Below are 23,871 nucleotides of genomic sequence, written 5' to 3' on the forward strand. Positions count from 1 at the left end.
AGTAAGTCTTAGCATTGAGTATTACTGATTATAGAAGTGTATCACTGAGTAGTTTATAGTCTTTGTTTCAGGATCAGTTATTACATGAATATGCTGCCTGTTTTAGTCCTCAGTTAACATTTAAAACTTGTGTCTTTGCAGCTAACAGAAATATACACATATACCATATTTAGATGGTAAAAATCAGTGCTCTCAGATTATTTCAAGATAGATAAACTGAGACAGTAGTCTAACAGTCTCTGACACCATCTTCAATTTAAAAGAGAATTTTTGTGCTCTATTTGCCCTTTTTAACATGGCTCAATTCTGTTTGTTAATCAAAGAGGGGTCTCACTCGGGGCGTTGAATTCTTCATGTGAGGAAGCCATCCAGCTGGCTTACGGAAGGTCGGTGGTTCTACCCAGGTTCCCGCTCGTGATGAAATAATGCACGGATGGGCACCTGGGGTCTTCCTCCACCATTAAAGCTGGAAAGTCGCCATATGACCTATCATGTGTCGGTTCGACGTTAAATCCAAAAAAAAAAAAAAAGAACAATAATCAGAGGGAGGTCAAACAGATATTGTTATTATGTCTCCCACCACACAGTGATGTGGGAGACATATTGATTTACTCCAGTCTGTGTCTGTCTGTCGTCTGTCTGTCACAAAGCTTGTCCGCACTCGTAAGTCGAACATTTCTCATCCGATTTTCACCAAACTTAAAATGTGTTTGACCATGAGACCTCGGCCAAGTTCGATAACTAGCCAAATCGGTCCAGGCGTATTGGAGTTATGGCCCTTGAATTACCAGAAAATCGGCCTTTTTACTCTTTTCCGCACTCTAAGTCGAACATTTCTCATCCGATCATCACCAAACTTGAACAAAATGTGTTTGACCATGAGACCTCGGCCAACTTCGATAACTAGCCAAATCGGTCCAGGCATTTTGGAGTTACGACCCTTGAATTACCGGAAAATCGGCCTTTTTACTCTTGTCGGCACTCTAAGTCGAACAATTCTCATCCGATCTTCACCAAACTTGAACAAAATGTGTTTGGCCATAAGACCTCAGACAAGTTCGATAACTGGCCAAATCCACCCAGGCACTTTTGAATTATGGCCCTTGAATTACTGATTTGATCCACTCATCTGGACCATCTAATTGGATCCACTCGTCTAAACCATCAAGAGAAACTAGACATTTTTCATAGGGGCAGTTGTTGGAGACATGCGCTTTTCTCAAAAGCATCTCTAGTTTCACATTTGATTTAGGGATGGGGGCAACAAATTTTTGCAAATTCTGTAGTAATGACTATCCAAGAATGCAAAACTATGCATCAAACTAACAGCAGATTAGAAATGAATCATATATATAAAAATTGAAATCCTTGAATTCATGTACCCTCAAAAATAGCTATTTTATGTTAAATCTGAAATTTAATGCCGAAGAAATCAAACAGTTTCACTGTAACTGGAAAGCAAAACAAAGCAAAACTAAAGAGAGCACTGGTCTTATTAGATCAGTTGTATATTGATACTGATTAATTGGATTTGCATGTGTTTGCAGTGAGCTTATATACTGGCATTAAAATGACCTAGAGAAACAAACGTTTGAAGTGAAGCCATTTTTTTTCCCAAACAGTATAAAGTATCGTTTTTTAGATGGATAAAGGTAAAATGGTGTAAGAATTATTGCTGTGATTTATGGTACCATCTCCTGTGCTTAACTTGTGATGCAGGCTCCTTAGATCTGACCTCCCGTTACTGTAAATAAGTAAGTCATGTTATTTAATGGTTTAGGGTACTGTTGATGTGCGACTAATCTTCATATTTTTGTGCTATAGGAACATCGCACTGAAATCGATGCAAGGTCTGGTACGTTCCAGGCATTTGAGACGTTTGGTCAACAGTTGTTACACAATAGCCACTATGCCAGCGAGGATGTCAAGACCAGGCTTGAAGAACTGGCCGTAGCCCGTGAAGAACTTGAGCAGTAAGTTGATTACAGTATAACACAATCAGCCAAGGTCACAAGGGCATAAGCAAACTACAAAGGTTATCTAGGGTTTCTAGTGATCCAAATATACAGTGCAACCTCTGTAGAACAACACCTTTTGGGAGATATAAATGTTATTAGGTTATTTAACATTGTTCTGTACAATACTGTGATATATTGGATGAGTACCCAGCTGAGAAAACCATATTGGACAAGCTGCTATCCAATCGGGCTTTATCGTATGTTTAACATGGGACTTTTTGAACGTCCAAATACGGAAAAAATACAGGTTTTTTTGTACGCACGTGTGTCCAATAAGGTAATATATTGTACGGTCATGTGTTGCAAATGAAAGTTTATGATTGGATAGATAAATAGATATAGAATAATAACTGTTATGTAGAGGTTGTTGTTCTGGAGAGGTAAATTTGATAGTATATTTCAGCTTAGTGGAATTTTGATGATATTGTTATAGAGAGGTTTTTGCTTAAGAGAGAGCTGCTCTGGAGAGGTTGTACTGTAGTAAATTAGAGACTACATGATCCGCACTAGCAAGACTGGGTGTTTCTGGGTGTTTCATTGTATCATAAATAGAATGTTTCATGAAATATTTGCATGAAATTGATGTGGGAGAAATTGCTTAAGGTGTCATAACCTTGAGGTAGTTGCTTGGGATGTAGAATCACCTGGTGTGAGGAAGTTGACCATCTGGCTTGTGGAGGGTCGGTGGTTCTACTAAGGTACCCTCTCACATTTGAAATCACATACAGAGGATCTCTTGGTGGTCTTTTTTCACAGAAAGGATAGTGTGATTTAATATCAACAAATTCTGTCTTTTCAGGGCATGGATTCAGAGACGTATGAAGCTTGACCAGTGTTTGGAACTACAGTTGTTCTACAGAGACTGCGAGCAGGCAGAGTACTGGATGGCATCAAGAGAGGCTTTCTTGTCTGGCGACCAAGTGGATGGAGATAACGTAGAGTCTTTGATCAAGAAACACGAGGACTTTGATAGAGCTATCAGTAGTCAGGTAATCACTTGTTTCTTTACTACTTTACCTTGTGATTTCTTGTGTAGACACTATTAGTCAACTACAACAATGCCTGCATTGTTAAATCAGTATATAGAGCAAAATGGTACCAATCTATAGGTTGCAAATCATATACTAGGCTGAGGAGACAGCTCCCTGTAAGGCTAATTATGAATAGAAGAAAGCTTGTGTTTTTTTTGGGAGGGGGTGGGGGAGGGGTTTGAAGATTTCAGTTACTTGCAGTTAAAAGGTTAGTACTTGTGCAAGACTTGAGAATGTTGTTGAAAATTCATGTTAAGACCATTAGAAAGAAAATGTAAAACAAAAAAATATTGACAAGATATCAGCTACCTATTCTGGTTAGTTTTTATGTGCAACACTTTGTATTTACATTTAGAAACATTTTGTTCATATCAAAATATTCAATGTTACAGCAAGAGAAGATTCAGGCACTGCAGGTATTTGCTGATCAGCTGATTGGAGGAGAGCACTATGATGCTCAGGCCATTGAAGACAAACGTGACTCAGTCCTTGACAGGTATGCTGAAGTTATTTAAAACTGGCATTTTCTTGGCATTTTCAAAAGGTTAATTGTGTAAACTTTGTTAATACCAGCTGCAAACTTTCAGTTAATTTATTCGTATTGCCAAATTGTAAGACTTTCTGGAGGTGAATGATTCAAATACCCTGTATTGATCTAGATTGCAAATTTTAACAGATGGACCAACTTGAAGGATGCTCTGATAGACAACCGATCGAAGCTTGGCGAGGCTCAAACTCTGCAGCAGTTCTCCCGAGATGCTGATGAGATGGAGAACTGGTTACAGGAGAAACTCCAAATTGCTAGTGACGAGTCTTACAAAGACCCTGCTAACATACAGGTATATTTTAACCTTGCTAAATTTCTTAAATGGACGGGTCTTTCATTCAGTTTGGGCAGTACCACTTACTATTCAAAGGGGTGTTCACTGAAAATTTTCTGACTGAATGTCAAACAGTGCAGACCGTGATCAGCCTGTACGGATGTGCAGGTTGATCTAGGTCTGCACTGGTCGCAAAGGCACTCTTGCCGCCAGCAGGCTAAAGGTTAATTAGTCATCTTGAATATTATTCTTTCTCTAAATACATGTCAAACCTGTATCAAAAGACACCACAGTTAAGGGGTCTCTGCAAGTGATGTGTTTTACCAGGTAAAATTTCCACCGTATTTTTAAGAGAATGAAAAGTATGGTCTTTAGTTACAGATGGCCTGTATTCTTAGATAGTCTTTATCACAGGGTTGGCTGAATCATAAGACATTTCTACATACTTAAACTAGACTTCTGTTAATAAAATTCACCTAACTTAAGATCGTCTGTCTATTCCACAAACAGTGTAAATGTGCACACTTAGATTGTTACTGTACAAATAACTGTATGTAATTAGAATAGTACTTTAAACAGCATTAAACCCAACAAAGTGAGTCAGATTTAATTGGTTTTCAAAATACAATGCTAAATCTTCCTTCAACAGAGCAAGCACCAGAAACATCAAGGATTTGAAGCAGAACTTGCTGCTAATGCTGACAGACTACAGGCTCTATTAGCTACTGGACAAGGTATTGTATACTTTCTAAACAATATTTCATCTCCGTCCTTGCAGTCATCCTAATGAAAAAATACTGCAAATATTAGTAAATTAGTCTTTGAACCATTTATTGGACAAGTGTGAATGACATTACATCTCTTTGATAATGTATGTATGAGTACAAAGTTGCATCGAAGTCTTTGTACTTATAACATAAAATTAAAGAGATTTGTAATGTCATGTTGTATTGCATGGTAAAACTTCTTACCTGCAAAATTTACTATGGATGAATAACTTATTCTTTGATGTATCTTTATGTTTTGTAATAAGAGTTAAGCCCTCAAGGTTTTTAGGACTGGTCCTGAATTCACACTTCTGAAACAGTAAATTTGTCTACATGATTTATGGGGGGGAAAAATGCCAGTTGTGAATATAATTGATGTTTGCTTATAGCGTGTTATTAATATTAGATGTTTTGAAATTTCAGCTTTGATTGATCAGAAGCAGTGTGCCGGTTCTGAGGAAGCTGTACAGGCACGTCTAGAAAGTCTCGCCTCCCAGTGGGAGACCCTGGTGGCCAAGTCAGCAGAGAAGAGCGACAAACTAAAGGAGGCAAGCCGACAACAGACCTACAATGCTGGTGTCAAGGACATAGAATTCTGGCTTGGAGAGGTAAGTTTAAGGCCTTTAACAACTCTGTCTATAATCAGTGTATTACCAGACAGATATATTTTGTTTGTCCAGAATTCATTAAATTTAGACAGAAGTTTTAATATTCATGTTTACCTGTAAAAAATTCCCATGGAAGTAATTAAAATCAAGAGTTTTTGAAAGTATCAATTTTTGCGAGATGATAAAACATGCAGAACTAGTGAGAAAATACTTGCGAACATTTTTGAATTTAAATACGTGATTAAGTGAAAATTCAGTGAAATGAAGTTACTGGTGTACATTCTGTATTTCTAAGCTTTCGTTGTTTAAAAATGAAAAGAGATGTGTAGAAAATGAAATAAGTTGTTAATGTAGACCATTTAAATGTGATATTTTTGACTAACATGGCTTCTTCAAAAGATTTCTGCATGTAAATTATATCCACATCAGAAAGATTTTTTTTTTGACAGTGGGAAAACAATAAAAAAAGAGTACAATATCATAAACATTTTATTATTTTGTTTCAGGTTGAACAAATGCTGGCATCCGAGGAGTACGGCAAGGATCTTGCCTCGGTTCAGAATCTGTCGAAGAAACACCAACTGCTTGAGGCAGATATTGCTGCACATGAGGACCGCATCAAGGACCTGAACTCCCAGGCTGATCAGTTTATAGATAGCGGTGTCTGGGACGCTGAGAGCATTGAGGTCAGGAAAAGAACCATCAACGAAAGATATGAAAAGTAAGTTTATTGATATGGAAGTATATCCTATATAGTACTAATATAATTTTAAAGATGTCTTTAATGTTGATTAAATTTCTAAATATAAATTGATTGCCTGGGAAATCTTTAAAATAGCATGGTACAGTAAAGTACATTTTCATTATCAGATCTAAAAGTTGTCATTAGTTTCTGTATAGTTTAAGTTAATCAGCGTATTTAGAATTGTTCATTGATTGTTTCAAATGTTGATTGATTTAGTAGCTATACATTCAACTTGAAGAAAGGTTGCTATTAGTAAATTCTATATATGGGATCAGCTTGTAGGAATGATGACAAAGCATGTTTGTGGAGTTCAGGTATTGATTTAACAGAAATTAGTTTAAAAATAAGATCCAGCATAAACTTGAACTTGTATGTTGTAGGATCAAAGAGTTGGCAATTGTACGTAAGACAAGGTTGAATGAAGCCAACACCATGCACCAGTTCCTACGTGACATTGATGATGAAGAGGCCTGGATCAAGTAAGATCTCTACTTCTTTTCTTAAGTTTTTGTAATGTAAGAGAATGAAATATGTGGACCTGCTATTCCAAGATATCAATTATGTTTACATTTCTTGTAAAATAGTTGAATTTGTACTTATTGACAGGTCTATTTTGTTCATGCATTACAGATTTTATATTTACTAACAGTCCTGTTTTGTTTGATATTCAAGCTGGGAACTTTTAAGCTTCATCTCATATTTGCCCCTCACTTCTACGGGTTGGAAACCTCTCTTGATGTGTAGAATTCTTCATGTGAGGAAGCAGTCCAGCTAACATATGGAATGTCGGTGGTTCTACCCAGGTGCCTGCCCATGACTGAAATTATGCCTAGATGACCACGTAGGGTATCTCTCTGCTGTTAAAAGCTGGAAAAATCACTATGTGACCTGTAATTGTATAGGTGTTACTTAAAACCCAACAAAACAAAACAATACAACTGTCACATAACTTAAATTCTCTTTAAGAATGGTTTTAAACTCATAGAGGTAATTTGGCAAAAAACCAGTATGCACTTTTGTACCACACACTAGTTTATGAAATTTTAGCTAAAAGGTTACTGATAAACAACTTACATATACAGTTTTCCAGGTCATTTAATAGAACCCTCAGGGTAGGTAAAGTTTATAAAAACATGTAAAATGCATCTGTTTTATTCTGCTTTTCTTAATACATGTATTAAGTAAAAGACTATTTTTGTTTCATCAATTGTGAAATTTCTATTTTTCTGATTCCTATACAGTATAGTTGGGGCTCTTAACTTCACTGCAGCCCAACCCTAATGGTCTCTGTTCTCTAGCATTTGTATAATCTGCATCATAGCGACTGTTTCTAGATCATTTTATGTACAGCTGTGATTTTCGATAAAATGCATGAAGTAGATATTAAAAAGTGACATAGCGAATGGTTTATAACTGTGTTTGAAAAATTGTAAATAATTTTCTCTTTGCTCAGGTAAGTTCTCCTTGCAACATGGGTTATATCATTTTATTCCTTGCTGTTCTTTCAGTGCTTGAGAATAGCTTATTCCCAAATACCAGTTATCCTTTGTAAAATCTGAGATCCAGTCTAGTCTTTCTAGCCTATGTATGACTTGCTTTGCAGTCAAAAGTATAAGCATGCTGATGAAATTAAACAGTGATAAACCGATAATTATCATTTATAATACTTAAAATCCCTTAAGTCCATTAGTTTTCCTAGTTTTAGACAAGCCAGACTTAGTCTACTGTGAAATCATTAACATTCATAGGAGGACCAATTTTCTTAGATTTCATGGTTAAGCCAATCAGCGAATTTAAATCCGAATAAGCAGATGAAATTCACACTCTGTTGCAGTCCATATGTTTAAATCTCAACAAAGGAGTTTTGGGTAATCCACCAAAATTTTATATCTACGGAATTAAATGATTTCACAGTATCTTGATTTTGTTTACACAACATATTTTAAAAAGAAAAAATAAACGGTATATTTAAATTTGTTGTAAATGTACGTATTACTAACAATTTCAGGGAGAAGAAATTGCTTGTAGGCTCTGAGGACTATGGGAAGGATTTGACTGGAGTACAGAATCTCCGTAAGAAACATAAACGTCTAGATGCTGAGCTCACAAGCCACGAACCAGCTATTCAGGTATGCTTACTATTTATAAATTACATGGTGTGGGGGAGAAACAAAACTTACTTGATTTGAAAATATCAGTGTTAGATGACTGAGCTTTTCTTATTTGTATGATTTGTAGCTATTATTTATGGCTGAGGGAAGTTAAGACGCTGATAAGTCGAGGAAAAATATTTGTCTTTTGAAAAATAAAAATTTGAAATTACAGCATCGTTAATTTTAGGTATAAAAGTACTTTGTAAATCATTTAGATATATTTTATATTATGTATCTTTTCCTGTTAGAAATTTAAACTATATCTTCACTTCAAGCACAAAGATTGCTTCTCTCTAAAATAGAAATATCAAACATTTTTTAAAAATAATTAACCAGTGTATTATTTCAATAACCAGGCTGTGCAGGAGACGGGAGCCAAATTGATTGGCGAATCTGACATCAACACTGATGATATACAGAACAGACTGGAACAACTTGCCAAGAGCTGGGATGAGCTCAAACAGATGGCAGAAAGAAGGTAGTATTTATCCTTTGAACTTTGATTTTGTAAGATTTATGTCTGAAACCAATTAAAATTATTATTGATTCATGAAAACCCTGTCAAACTGGCTAGCATAGACTGATGAAGAGCTGTTGGGTTATCTTAACATAAAAATGCATGAAACTGTTTTGGTAAAAAAAGCAAACAAATTGATGAAGAAAATGTATAAATCTTTAGTTTTAGCATCAGTCTAAGTCATTGAAAGTTTAACAGAAATGATCTAAGATCAGATTGAATAATCATTGTATTTGTTATTTTTACAGAGGCCAGATGTTGGAAGAATCGTACGCATTCCAGCAGTTCAGCGCCAACGTTGATGAGGAAGAAGCTTGGATATCAGAGAAACAACGTCTCCTATCTGGTGGTGACCTTGGTGACACAATGGCTGCTGTACAGGTAAGTTAAGTGAGAGTTGTAGGCATAACCGACACGACGAAAATGGAAGTCTGTTAGAAGTACTAACAACTGTAGAAATCTGCTCGAGGTGATAACAGCTGTAGAAAACAACTTAAGCACTTAAAAATAGATATCTTGTTGTGTACTGACAACTGTAGAGAGATGTTAAACTTGCTGACATAATCTGTTAAAAATGTTGACAACCAGTAATCTAATAGAAGTGCTGACAACTGTTGAAAATGGTAAAAGTCCTGACAACATTAAAAATGTGGTAGGAGTACTGACAGCTGTAGAAGTGACACCAGTTTGGCACAGTTTATGTACTTTGAAAATAGGGATGTTATGTGGTGACCATATATTTGATAAAAGGATAAACACACTGAAAGCTGAGCTTAGAAGAGTTGTTTTATAGATTCAGATTTCAAATAGAGCTGTGAAACAATATTTGTAGTAGGTCAGTTTAGAAGCAAAACTGAAAAATTATCATTGATTTGAAATGTTACACAATTTCAGGGCCTGCTGAAGAAACATGAAGTGTTTGAGACAGATTTCCAGGTACATAGGGAAAGATGTCAGGAGGTACAGAAAGAAGGAGAGAAACTTATTCAAGAGGTATAATAGGCAAACACATCTTGTAAAAATTACAACTAAAATTATCAACGTTCATAAATTTCTTTTTACTGAATTAGATATAATGTGCTAAAACATACATATTTTAGTTTAAAGAAAGCGTTTTTCATTTTTGAAGTCCAAAGGCCAAGTTTCAGTTCTTGCTTTTGGAATCTTAGTCCTAGTGTTTTGGAAACCTTGCATGAGGTGTAGAATTCTTCATGTGAGGAAGCCATATAGCTGGCTTACGGAAGATTCTACCCAGGTGCCTGGCTATGCTTGAAACAATCCCTGGATGGGCATCTGGGGGTCTTCCTCCACTAGCAAGAGCTGAAAATGTTGCCAGATGACATAAATTCTATTGGTACGACTCTAAACCTAACAAAAAAAAACGAAACAAAACTGATTAATAAGTGCTTTAAAGTTCTTTAAACAAGTTTTTTGAAATAGTATATTTTGACAGAATGATTGACTAGATTTCTCTCTATTTTTAGGGCAACCATAACAAGGACAGTATCTCTCAGCGTAACCAGGGACTACAGGACAAGTTATCTGCTCTTGATGAAGCCGCAGCCCTCCGCAAAGCTGGTTTGATTGACAACTCTGCTTTCCTGCAGTTTATCTGGAAGACTGATGTTGTGGAAAGCTGGATCGCCGACAAAGAGAACCAAGTTCGCTCCGACGACTATGGTCGTGACCTCTCATCCGTACAAACCCTTCTCACCAAACAGGTAAGTTTAAAATGGATTTTATACATTTAGGACGAGTTTTGCTTTAAAATGAAAAAAAAAAAAGATTTTTTTTGTCAAAAGAGCAATATTACTGCTGATTTAGGTGTTCAAACATGGTAAAGTGTTGTTAAATACTACGTTAGGGATGGTTCCAGAAAAAATGCTTCTGTAAGAAATAGTATTTAATCTCAAAATTTTTAACTAGATAATGTTTTTCTGTTGCCATTTGTCAAATTTGTTTGTTAAAGATGATTTAAACTTGTATTTTGTTTCCATTTGATTGTACTGTGAAATCATTTAATTTGTAAGCATAATGTTTTGTAGTTTCAGCCAACATAGCTACTTCTTTTGAACATGACTTTGGTGACTGAAATTTTTGAAAGTAAAATGAATAAGCCTTTAACTTTTCCATTGGTATTTTAAAATACTTCTGATGAAAGGAAACCAGAAAATCACTGAAAAATTCTGCCATTAGTAATTATGATTTCACTGTACTGGTAATATATAAATGTATCAACTAACATCAGTTTAACATGCTTCATTTTGCTTTAACATTTATGCTGAGTTAATTTCCATTGTGTATCAATCATGCATGGATATTTTAGGCACGTCTACGTACATCTGTACCAAGTCTGTTGTTGGCCAAAAAGGTAGACCCACAATATCAACAACACAGCAGCCATTTCTTATACTAGTTATATTTTTAGCTCACCTGTCACATAGTGACAAGGTGAGCTTTTGTGATCACCCTTCGTCCGTCGTCCGTGCGTCAACAATTTCTTGTCTGCACGATAGTGGTTTCATTGATGATTTTATTTAACCAAACTTGCACACAACTTGTATCACCATAAGATCTTGGTTCCTTTCTTGAACTGGCCAGATCCCATTAAGGGTTCCAGAGTTATGGCCCCTGAAAGGGCCAAAATTAGCTATTTTGACCTTGTCTGCACAATAGCAGCTTCATTTATGATTTGATTTTTTCAAACTGGCACACAACTTGTATCACCATAATATCTTGGTTCCTTTCTTGAACTGGCCAGATTCCATTATGCGTTCCAGAGTTATGGCCCCTGAAAGGGCCAAAATTAGCTATTATGACCTTGTCTGCACAATAGCAGCTTCATTTATGATTTGAATTTAATCAAACTTGCACAAAACTTGTGTCACCATAAGATCTCGGTTCCTTTCTTGAACTGGCCAGATCCTATAATGGGTTCCAGAATTATGGCCCCTGAAAGGGCCAAAATTAGCTATTTTGACCTTGTCTGCACAATAGCAGCTTTATTTATGATTTGATTTTTACCAAACTGGCACACAACTTGTATCACCATAAGACCTTGGATCCTTTCTTGAACTGGCCAGATTCCAGTATGCGTTCCAGAGTTATGGCCCCTGAAAGGGCAAACTTAGCTATTTTGACCTTGTCTGCACAATAGCAGCTTCATTTATGATTTGAATTTAATTAAACTTGCACAAAACTTGTGTCACAATAAGATCTCGGTTCCTTTCTTGAACTGGCCAGATCTTTTAATGGGTTCCAGAGTTATGGCTCCTGAAAGGGCCAAAATTAGCTATTTTGACCTTGTTTGCACAATAGCAGCTTCATTTGTGATTTGATTTTAACCAAACTTGCACACAACTTGTATCACCACAAGATCTTGGTTCCTTTCTTGAATTGGCCAGATTCCTTCATGGGTTCCAGAGTTATGGCCCCTTAAAGGTCCAAAATTGGCTATTTTGGCTTTTGCAGCCATATAGAGATTTCATTTATGGTTTTATTTGATACAGACTTCCAAAATATCTTCAGCAACAATAAATCTTAGATTCCATGACAAATCAGATCCAATTGTAGGTTCCAGAGTTATTTTATATCTGATTACCTCCCCTGATTGTAATCAAAATGGATTTATATCAGTAAGTACTTATAGGACTTATTTGAAATTTCATTATTGTCATTAGTTGGACTGAGCCAATCAGGGTAGATAACTATGGACTGATTTTATGTCAGATTACCTCCCTTTATTTCAAATTAAAATGGGTATATCTCCGTAACTAATGAAGATACTGATCTGAAATTTCATTTATGTCAACATTTATTTGGCAGATCCTTCTTTTGTTCACTTACAATAATTTTTTTTAGCTCGACTATTCATAGAATAGTAGAGCTATTGGACTCGCCCATGCGTCGGCGCCCGCGTCGGCGTCCGCGTCCGCGTCCCGATTTGGTTAAGTTTTTGTATGTAAGCTGGTATCTCAGCAACCACTTGTGGGAATGGATTGAAACTTCACACACTTATTCACTGTGATAAACTGACTTACATTGCACAGGTTCCATAACTCTGTTTTGCTTTTTTACAAAATTATGCCCCTTTTTTGACTTAGAAATTTTTGGTTAAGGTTTTGTATGTAAGCTGGTATCTCAGTAACCACTTGTGAGAATGGATTGAAACTTCACACACTTATTTACTGTGATAAACTGACTTACATTGCACAGGTTCCATAACTCTATTTTGCTTTTTTACAAAATTATGCCCCTTTTTCAACTTAGAATTTTTTAGTTAAGGTTTTGTATGTAAGCTGGTATCTCAGTACTCACTAATGGGAATGGATTGAAACTTCACACACTTGTTCACTGTCATGATCTGACAAGCCCAAAGCAGGTCCCATAACTTTATTTTGCTTTTTTACAAAATTATGCCCCTTTTTCAACATAGAAATTTTTGGTTAAGTTTTTGTATGTAAGCTGGTATCTCAGTATCCACTAATGGGAAAGGATTGAAACTTCACACACTAGTTCACTGTCATGAGCTGATAAGCACTATGCAGGTTCCATAACCCTATTTTACTTTTTTACTAAATTATGCCCCTTTTTCGACTTTCTTATTCATTCAAGCGACAAGGCTGTTAAATAGTCGAGCGTTGCTGTCCTCCGACAGCTCTTGTTTTAATTACTTCCCTTTTACGTTACTATAAATAGCTTATTTTTAGTAACTTTTTTATTATTGGCCGTAGGGAAAATCCGAGACCACTTTCCTTTGGTACAACATGGATGGTACCTCCAATTTTTAGGTGTATTTTGACATATCTGTACCTTGTAAGAATTTTTTTTTCTTTTTGGTTAAATTTCTTCCCTTTGTTGTTCCTGTCCTTTGGACTTAGATATTTTTTCTGAGGACCTTCTTGTCCTCAAGTGCAATGATAACAGGTGAGCGATATAGGGCCATCATGGCCCTCTTGTTTTATATCATAACACATTTATCATACCAGTGAAACACTTTGTCCTTTCTCCCATGCCATTTTACTCTATTCCTTAAAACACTTCCCAGCTTGTCAGTTCATTCTTGTTCATCCAGAATAGCTATCCAGTAACTTTACAATATTTTTAATCACCTCTTGTTATTGTTACAATTTCACCTTGATTCTTGTATATTTCACAACATTTATGAATTATCATATCAAAGTCATTTTGATATGATGCTTAAGACACTGGTTTGTTCCATATACCAAGGACAGTTTCCACAGAGTTGTAGTTTATTAATTAGTGAAAAACTGCCGATTTGAATGAAATTGGTGGCCATTACTAGGGCATACCGAAAGACTATGGTTATGCATGTCATCGTTTAAACATGCTTCAGTATGATTTTGCAGATTAATTTATATTCATAGTTCTTTAAAGAAAATGTGTGTCAAGACACCATGTACTGACAAGTTGTATACTCAGACATTTTCACACGGGATTTATTTTCGCTGTGATCATAAGGGAAAATTTTTTTAATCTACTTTTATTGCTATAAATAGTCCTCTCTGTCTCACAAAATGGAAATAAATCATGAATATTCGCTGTATGAAAAGTATTTTGGATTGAATTCAAACTAACAACTGACAGTTTGTAAACTAACAGTCTACATCCCTTTAACATTTGTTTCATTTTGCTGTGCACAATTCATTTTCAATACATTTGAGTTGATATAATACTAGGATATAATTAGAATTGTATATTAACAATATATTTTAGGTCGAGCCTCATTCGGGGCGTTGTATTCTTCATGTGAGGAAGCCATCCAGCTTGCTTACGGAAGGTCGGTGGTTTTACCCAGGTGTCCGCTTGTAATGAAATAATGCAAGGAGGGGCACCTGGGGTCTTCCTCCACCATCAAAGCTGGAAAGTCGCCATATGACCTATAAATGTGTCGGTGCAACGTTAAACCCAACGAAAAAAGAATATATATATATATATATATATATATATATATAATTATATTTTAGGACACTTTCGATGCTGGATTACAAGCATTTGAGAAGGAAGGGATACAGACTATAACTGCGCTGAAAGATCAGCTGATTGCATCTAAACATGCTCAGACACCTGCCATTGAGAAAAGATACAATGATGTAATGACAAGGTACAAAAAAACAAAACAAAACAAACTATTTCTAAATCTTAAATAAAATGCTTATCTGTAGTATACACTTATTTAATGACTTGCATTCCCATGTGTTGTTGTTTTTTTTTAGTATGAAAAGACAAGGTTTGGTTTTGATCACTTGACATCTAGAATGCCTTAGACCCAAAATTGTTGCGTGTAATGGGCACAATAAATTCATTATATATCTTACTTTTTACAAGTTTGTAATAATAATTACCAATGGATTATTTATATTAACAGATGGCAGAACCTATTGTCTGACTCCGAGCAGCGTAAACAGACATTGCTGCGTCTGCAAGATCAGTACAGGCAGATAGAAGACCTCTACCTAGCTTTCGCTAAGAAAGCCTCGGCCTTCAACTCTTGGTTTGAGAACGCCGAGGAAGACTTGACCGACCCTGTAAGATGTAATTCGGTAGAGGAAATACGACATCTGCGCGAGAATCATGAGCAGTTCAAGGCCTCGCTGTCAGCTGCACAGGCTGACTTCAACCAACTAGCTGCCCTTGACAAAGAGATCAAGAGCTTCAATGTAGGACCAAATCCCTACACCTGGTTTACAATGGAGGCCTTGCAGGATACCTGGAATAACCTGCAGAAAATCATTAAGGTAAGAAACTGTGTCCACATTTTATTACTGTGAACTTGATAATTTCGTTAGCAAAAAAGTTTTGGTTTCAGCCAAAATGGCTACGTTGTGGACGTCTCATTTTTACATTTTGATGAATTTATTTCTTCATTTAGCTTTAATTTGATGGATTGATGCAATAACAAAATTGAAGAAAGTTATTTGCCCAGGAATATTGTTTTCACAGTAGTTAAAACCTGTGTTACAGGCAGCCAGCCAAGGTAGTGATATAATCTGGCAGTTTAAGGCATGTGGCTGCTTTAAAGTTGAACATAGAACAAAATGCCAGCTTTTGGAAGTTAGCTTACTGGCTACTTAAAACAAGTGGATGCTTAATACAGTTGACTGCAAAGACGGGCTTGTCTGTAATCACATTTTAGGCAAGTAGCGCCACAGAATATTTGAGATTTCGTAGACATGTAAATGTTTGTGTACATATATGATTCGCAGCTGCATAAATCCTCTTAAGAAATGTGGTCATGAGCTTAATGCAGTACAAAAGTTACAGGTATCTATATTAACGAAAGCATGAAAAGTGCAAACCTTTATGTTGAAAGACTGCATTGAGAATGGGATATACCACAAAGTTTTTTGTTTCAATCATAAATAAGGAACAGTTTGTTTAAAGTTTCAAATGACAAGAACATATCTATATTTGTGATATAGGAGAGGGACGTGGACTTGGCTAATGAACAGCAGAGACAGGAGGAGAATGATCAGCTACGTAAACAGTTTGCCCAGGCTGCTAACGCTTTCCATGCTTGGCTCACAGAAACTAGGTATGTATAGCTGTTTCATAGATATTTACTGTCAGACCTGTGTTATACTCCATCTGTGTCTACCTGGATCTGAAGACAAGTAATTTCTAAAATTTGTAGTGTAATTAAACATTTGAAAATAGACTATATGAAAGTAAAGGCCAGTTGTGGGCTCTTCCAAACATGGTCCATAACTACAGGCTTGACTGTATTTGTAATGTGCTAAATAACTGGCTTTGTCTTCAGGTTTAAGACATTTTAAGTTCAGCCACGTTGAAAGTTCAAAAACAAATTGCAGTTATGGCCAGTTTCTTGCTTGGATGAAAATTGACGTACATTTAAAGATGGCCAGTATTTGTAATATTAGGCGATTGTTATTTATAGAGAAAGATACTGATGACAAATACTTTTGTTATGTTCCTAATGTGCTTTTGAAAAATGTTCTTGCATACAGTATATTAAAAGAATTAGGAATTGCGATGTAGTGAAAGGAATTAGCAGCAGGAATTTTAGTGAAACTAGACCTTAGGCAGTACTGTTGATCATTCTGTGTTTGAAGCAGATTCTTTCTTACTTGTATTGTTAATTGTATTTAATTTACAGGATGTGGCTGTTGGATGGAGGGTTAATATCAGTGAAAACACTAAGCATGTTCTTGATACATGATTCTGATTGTTAAATTTACAGACAAGAGTTTTATTGAATAAGGCAATAATTTAAAAAAAAGAAAGGCAAAGTTTTTGTACTTCAATAATACGAAAATTGACATTGGTGTGATAGCAAAGCAGGGCCTGTATGTGAATGTTACTTGCTTAATGATCAAAGATAGAGCACAAGTTTTTTCTTATATGAGGTGGTAGGTTTGAATCTCTAGTGTGGTGTATTTTCTCAATGATGATTTGACTGAAGACGGAGCAACTAAGGTTTGTCAATCTGCATCTCTAGTTGTCAGTCACTGGCAGAGAACAGGCTGTGGGGTGGATGCCAAACGTGTCTATGTTCATATAAATGAAGGACTTAGACTTCTTTTGCATTCACCTGAGATTTTTACTGGTACAGAATCCAGGAAAACTACTTAATCCTTTGCAAAATATAGCTTGAATACTATTGGAAAATGGTGTGAAAACCATACATATTAAAATGATTCTTTCTGCAAGCTTTAACGCAAGTTTGTGGTTATGCTTGCTTTTCATTTTATTTAAAAAAACAACTGCATTACAGTAATCTTTAAAGCTCTTGTCTGTTTCTGATGATGAATTGAGTGTTGTTTAGTTGACTTCTGATATAAATGCATCCCTATGATTTCAGTTAACAGAGCTGCAGACCCTTTACATAATTATATACCCTTAGTTTTCAAAAAAGAAATGTCTCGGCTGTTGTTTTGATGCTATAATGTAGGTCCTCTGCTTGATGAATATAGGCCTCTCTGTTAATGTAACAGCAAAGTTTCTTTGTTGTATATAGTTAAACTTTAGCAAAATCTCTGCTGCATGAAAAGAAAAAGATTGTATTTAAATTCTTGAATGATTGATCTAAGACTTAAGTCTTTGAAATTGATGTTTATAGGAATGATAGGCTTATGTGAGCCTGGCAACAGTTACGGTCTGGCATATTATCATTGATCCGAATATCAACAAAAAATGGACAGCAAGTTGCTGACACACAGGATATTTTTGCCAACTGATTAAAACTGTTGCCAGATTTTCAAATACTTAGCAAATGGCAACATCGGCAGCGAAAGCCGTTTTGAAAACCCAGATCGAGCAAACAGTTAATTAATGCAGAGGCATGCAATTTGCTGTGACCCCAATTAATGGCATTTAAATGAAACAGTCTCCTTGTCTAGAAATGTCATGCGTAATTGATGCAACTGCTTGGTCTTTGATTTTGTGAGATTTATGACAGGTTATGATGTAGACGGCTTTAGCATTTTCCGCACTAATGATGACAACATGAATCTCGTTTTTTCTACTAAAACCATTAGCCTTTGTTATAAATAGAACATAGAGCCTTTGCATGGTGTTTTTCTGTATATACTCTGCATATGTACTGATGAAAAATATGTATGTTTTAAGGCCCTGAATTTTATTGATCTAAACGTTTTTGAAATTGTATACCACCAATCTTCAGATAAGATATGTCAAGAGTTTTTTGGGGTTTTTTTTGGTAGTGTAATAAATTTGTGTTGGTTTTAAACAATTATCTAAGAGTTCTGAACTCAACTGAAAATGAATTTGCAGGTTGTTCAGTCAGGCACTAGTTGTCTGAATCTGTAAGTAGTTCATGTAAGAGATGGATGCTTCACAGAATTTGAATTACAAGAATTAAAGGATTTCTAGGAAAAATTGATGCCTTAAAGAGTTTTATGTTAATGTTTTTAAATTGTTAGCTTTTTTTCTGCTTTTTCTTGGTTTCATTGTTGTATATTTATTACTTTTGTGAGGTTTAGTATTTATATGTGTGTAGACAGTAGATAAATACTCGCATTGTGTAATGAGTTGCAGCAGTGGATCAGTTCTTTTGTTGGGTATCTTTCAGGGCATCTATGATGGAAGGTTCTGGCACACTGGAGGATCAGCTGGAAGCTACAAAGGTAAGGAGTAGAAACGAAGTAATAGCTCATGGGAAAATAGAGAAGTTAAGGTTTTAAAAGATGTAAATTGATGATTTGGCTTTGCTGCATAAAAATGCACTACAGCAAAGTTTAATTTTACAAGAATTAAGTGTTTTAATTTACCAGAATCTTATATTGAAATATACATGGTAATAAATTATCTCAGTCTGTTAATTTGTTATGTAAATAAGGAAATCTTTGATGGTAAGTTCAGATAATGATTAAGAAGGATTTTCAAATGTATTTGCATTCGTAAAAGGAATAGGACAAAAAGCTGCAACTTCTACATTATAAATGATGTTGTGCCTTGTGGAATAGTTAAAAGTGCTTCCTGTCACAGGTTTTCTGCTAGTAGTATTCTTCCATATTGCTGACTTACAAAAGGTTGGTGGTTCAAACCATGTTACTATCCATGCCTGGAATGCTACTAAAAGTAGCGTCTGAGGTTTTCCTTCACCACTGAAGCTGGAAAGAAAACCATGCAGTGTAAAATGTGTTGACGCAACTTTAAAAAACTTGACCAAAAAATCAACTTAAAATTTAGAAAAAAAATGTTCTGCATTTCAGAAAAAGGCAGTGGAAGTGAGATCACAGAAGGGACAATTGAAGCGTATTGAAGATCTTGGTGCGGCCATGGAGGAACGGCTCATTCTTGACAATAGGTATTGTCGCATATAACAACTTTAAAAATACAAGCTGCAGAAATGCCAGTTCTGATATTCTTCTGTAAAGTGCCTTGTGTATGGCTTATTTGTAGACAGTAAGCTGAAATAGTTAAATTGGAATGCTAATAGAACAATTTGAGATAGTAAAAATCATTTTCAAAAGCAAAACTTGCAAATTGAATTAAAATATCTTCTATTCATCTAATGAGAGCAAGGGCAGTGATGTATAAGATTTAGACTGTTCGTCTCAGTGGCTGTAGGTAGGATCCACTGTACCTTGAGACTGCATTGCAAGCTCTAGAGTTAAGTTATGTAAATAGTATTAGAATGCAAATTTATTGCTGGTGAATATTGAAAGAATGTCAAGAAACAACCAGTCAGATCATGCTAAAACCTAGCCTTCGAACCAGATTTTTTCCAGGAAGTAAGACTAGAGTGACTAGTATTCAGAATTGGGGGGATGGGGATATAGTTTGAGAATAATATAAAACTATATTCTGCTTTCCTGCCTTTTTCAGGTACACAGAACATAGTACAGTTGGTTTAGCTCAGCAGTGGGATCAGCTGGACCAGCTTGGTATGAGAATGCAGCATAATCTTGAACAACAGATCCAGGCTCGTAACAGAAGTGGCGTGTCCGAGGACGCCCTGCGTGAGTTCAGCATGATGTTCAAGTAAGTTGTAGAAAGTACTTTTATAGTACACTGTAAACAATTGCACTTGTGTGTGAAAAATTAATTGCCCTGACCAAGATTTGCATTTGGTGCTACAAAGATAAAATTTGTTGCAAGGGATTGAAGATTTCAGGTTTTTTTTCTCATTTGAATGCAAGTCATTTAGCAGTCAGTTATTGAATATAAACTACTATACTGAACTTGTATCTGTGTAGAGATTTTATTCTGATACGCACTTGCTTAAATGTCAAAAATCAAAGCAACAAGTAAAAAATAGACAGACAGTTTGTTACTGCAGTGTAGGTAGCAGACCAATTACAAATATCTTTTTGGTGTGAATTAATATTTGTGTTTAATAAAGTTAGTACCTGATTATCTAAAAATTCCCTTCATTAACTGTATAAAATGTAATAAAATATATATACACAGCTATGATATTTGAAAAATTTGAGATCAGATTACATTGTAGTATTATGTGCAATAAATTTTTATAAATAAATCATTTTAAATTACAGACATTTTGACAAAGACAAGTCTGGTAAATTAGATCACCAGGAATTCAAGTCTTGTCTCCGAGCCCTCGGCTACGATCTTCCAGTGGTGGAGGACGGACAGGTGGACCCAGAGTTCCAGGCAATCCTCGACATGGTCGATCCTAACAGGTAAGATACTTGATTTAAAGTAAATGATATTATGACAGACTTCTTATCCAGCTGACTTACAGAAAGTTGATGGTTCTAACACAGTGCATAACTGTACAACTGCCTGGTCATAGGGTCTTCTTCGAATATTGAAAGCTTGAAAGTCACCTTAAAATGTAAACTGTGTCTGTGTGATATACCTTCCTCACCCCACAAAAAATGGTGACTTTCTTGTAATGTTTGAAAACAGTGAATTTATGCATGCCTGAATTTGAGTTTCACATTCTGTAACCATTAGAACTTAAACTGTGTACGCTTTCACAGAGTAATATATTTACATTCTTACGATTTAAATTTAAATTCCTGCGAAAAGTAACATAGGCTTTTAGATTTATAATGCAAGTAAACTTATAAAATTTAAATGACAGTGACTTGACATTACCAATTAATAGGTGTGAACAATTGTATACGAAGAAATAACGGTTGATTTATAAACTTTTCACTGAATAGCTAAAGAAATTTTTGTCAACAATAACACTATCTAAATGCCTGAACCTAGTCCTTGCAGTATGTCTTAACATGTATTTGTGTTGTGCAGGGATGGGCATGTGTCACTACAGGAGTACATGGCATTTATGATTAGCCGAGAGACAGAGAACGTCCAGTCGAGCTCGGAAGTGGAACAAGCTTTCCGAGCTCTAACTTCTGGAGAAAAACCATTTATTACATCACAAGAGCTGTATGCTGTAAGTCTTTTAAGATACTTTTCTATAGTTTTTTGTTTTTGAAGAACTCAATTTGAAGAACTCTTGACTTTTTCTCAAGCACTGGTTAAAGAGATTGTAATCAAGTAAAAGTTCCCACGAGAATAAAAGATAAAACAACTTATGGAGAATAGAAAGAATGTTTTAAACAGTACTTTGAAACATGATAAAATGTTTTAGTAATTACTAATTGACATTTTTTTAGTCCTTTTAACTTGTCGGGCGAACTTGTCTCTATCTATAAATTGTCTTATATGTTATAATTATCTTTTGAACGTTTTTCTTTTGAATGAGATTTAGGTTGAATACTTGACAAAAAATATGAAATTCTGCCACATATCTGCATGTAAAATATTATTAAAGAATACCAAAACAAAATCCTTTTAAATGTACACTGTTATATTTGTATAATTTGTTTTCTGCCTTTTTCAGAACCTTACAAAGGAACAAGCGGATTATTGTATAGGGCGTATGAAACCGTATGTGGATCGGACAGGACGCACCATACCAGACGCATATGACTACGCTGATTTTACCCAGTCCATGTTTGTCAACTAGCATACATAGACTTTTTGTTGCTTTATTAATATATACAGTAATATACGTGTTATAATATAGGCAAGTGAATATGTTATTTGTGCTTACAGTTGTAGAGGGAAATAGAACATTTTTAAGAAAAATTATCTAAACCAGATATAATACATGGAAAAAATAAATAATTTTGACTTGTGGGAAACTATGCAGTTTTCCAGACTAGATATAAATACATAAACAGAAAAAATACAGTTATATTTAAACTTCTTTGACTAAGAGAAAATTTTCCAGCAATAAACGCAGAGAAATCATTTAAGAAAACTTGAAAGAAATGGAAAAATTGACATATTATATTATGATATTCTTTGCAGTGCTCTGTATTTTTGGTGATGGTTTAAGCACCTAAGTTAATATGCAGCCTCGACTTCAACAAAGTTGAAAATATTTGGTAGAATCATGTTGAAAATAGTTCTTCAGTTTATTAAAGAATTTAAAAAAAATGAATTAGAATAACTCTGTAATCACCCTAAATAAAATATATTTAAACATACTTAAAAAAGGATTTTAAACTGTTATGAAAAAAAACTAACTTCAAAAATGTTGTAACACCATCATTGTATCTGTAAATCAAGCCAGCTACATGTTGTGTTTAATTATACCAGCATCTTACTTCTGTTTAAGTTAGAAGTATGTTTTCCAAATACTGTACTTAATTTTGCATGTTTTGTTCCAACACGGCAAAAAATAATAAAGAACATCATTATTTTAGTTGCAAGATCTGAATAAAAAAAATTATTTGAAGTTTGTGTTAGTTATTTGTTTCTGTATGTACGTGTCCTTTTACCAAGTTTTGATGGTGTTTTAACCCTTGCCCTGCTAAATTTCTATAATGAACTAGTCCATCTTTCAATTTGGACAGAACCGTTAACTGTTAAAAGGGGTGCTTACCAAAAAATACTAAGAGCAGATCATGATCAGACTGCACAGATGTGCAGGCTGATCATAATCTACACTGGTCGCAAAGGCAGAATAAGTCGGGTTTAGCATGACAAGGGTAGACCTACAGTAAAGCATAATATTCTCAGCTTATCTTGGCCATGAGACCAAGACCTGCGTTCATAACTTTGTTGCTGTGTGACCAGAGTTCTACCCGAGCCAGGGCTATGGGCTGTGAGGGGTGTTGTACATTTCACAGACTATCGTTATTTTGCTTGGTTCCCTTCTATTCTTCCAAAGGATACTGGAACAATTTTCAATTTGTTGCACAACTTTATAGAATATTTTTAGAGCTAGAATTTGGAGGAGGCAGTTGTTGAATGTACATTCATTCAAAGTTAAATTGCAATATGCGATTATGAAACACTGAGATGAAGATAATTTTTTTGAAGTGTATGTAGCCGGTTAAGTGTCTCTCGCCTAACTAAGAGGCCTGTACTGGCTCTCAGAAAAGACGGCGTCGCGTGTATCGGTGCTATACACTTGGCACGTGTATATGAATAATAGAACCACGAATAATTCATGTTTTGGTCAATATCGAGTAAAAATATATGAAGTGGAGTTTTAACAGTGGACTAATAAGAAATGCGTTGCTCATCCTTTCCGTGCGGTCTCTTAAGGTTATTAGGTGTACGCTCTGAGTGCAAAAAACAGAACCCTTATTCATGCAATACCTTTAACGCTTATGTTATCTGAGCCTTTAATAGCAGGCTGTGGATCATTAGGAAATTTAGCTGTTTCGGCAATTTTAGATCATTTTAGTGATGTTTTCTGTGAACATTTTGACCA

General features: G+C 35.3%; 1 protein-coding gene across 18 annotated transcripts in view; it reads left to right on the top strand.

Moving 5' to 3' along the window:
- Window positions 1-22,887, top strand: part of LOC123548533 (spectrin alpha chain-like) — a 59,336-nt gene extending 36,449 nt beyond the window's left edge. For 9 of the 18 annotated variants that reach the window (XM_045335856.2, XM_045335936.2, XM_045335956.2 and 6 more), the window contains 24 exons: window positions 1,825-1,973; window positions 2,818-3,007; window positions 3,442-3,545; window positions 3,726-3,888; window positions 4,520-4,604; window positions 5,061-5,245; window positions 5,752-5,966; window positions 6,371-6,469; window positions 7,073-7,102; window positions 7,999-8,119; window positions 8,500-8,621; window positions 8,909-9,041; window positions 9,555-9,653; window positions 10,145-10,381; window positions 14,648-14,784; window positions 15,049-15,418; window positions 16,103-16,215; window positions 16,798-16,818; window positions 18,733-18,787; window positions 19,376-19,470; window positions 19,992-20,147; window positions 20,663-20,809; window positions 21,387-21,534; window positions 21,985-22,887. In XM_045335856.2, coding sequence (XP_045191791.1) covers window positions 1,825-1,973; window positions 2,818-3,007; window positions 3,442-3,545; window positions 3,726-3,888; window positions 4,520-4,604; window positions 5,061-5,245; window positions 5,752-5,966; window positions 6,371-6,469; window positions 7,073-7,102; window positions 7,999-8,119; window positions 8,500-8,621; window positions 8,909-9,041; window positions 9,555-9,653; window positions 10,145-10,381; window positions 14,648-14,784; window positions 15,049-15,418; window positions 16,103-16,215; window positions 16,798-16,818; window positions 18,733-18,787; window positions 19,376-19,470; window positions 19,992-20,147; window positions 20,663-20,809; window positions 21,387-21,534; window positions 21,985-22,110 — 3,300 coding nt within the window. In that variant the 3' untranslated portion in view covers window positions 22,111-22,887. The remainder of the gene's footprint in view (window positions 1-1,824; window positions 1,974-2,817; window positions 3,008-3,441; window positions 3,546-3,725; window positions 3,889-4,519; window positions 4,605-5,060; window positions 5,246-5,751; window positions 5,967-6,370; window positions 6,470-7,072; window positions 7,103-7,998; window positions 8,120-8,499; window positions 8,622-8,908; window positions 9,042-9,554; window positions 9,654-10,144; window positions 10,382-14,647; window positions 14,785-15,048; window positions 15,419-16,102; window positions 16,216-16,797; window positions 16,819-18,732; window positions 18,788-19,375; window positions 19,471-19,991; window positions 20,148-20,662; window positions 20,810-21,386; window positions 21,535-21,984) is intronic. The other 9 variants (XM_045335908.2, XM_045335965.2, XM_045335983.2 and 6 more) reach the window with 3 other exon arrangements.
- The last annotated feature ends 984 nt before the right edge of the window (window positions 22,888-23,871 follow it).

Source organism: Mercenaria mercenaria, chromosome 15 (genome assembly GCF_021730395.1).
Source record: "Mercenaria mercenaria strain notata chromosome 15, MADL_Memer_1, whole genome shotgun sequence".
In the NCBI taxonomy this organism is placed as follows: domain Eukaryota; kingdom Metazoa; phylum Mollusca; class Bivalvia; order Venerida; family Veneridae; genus Mercenaria; species Mercenaria mercenaria.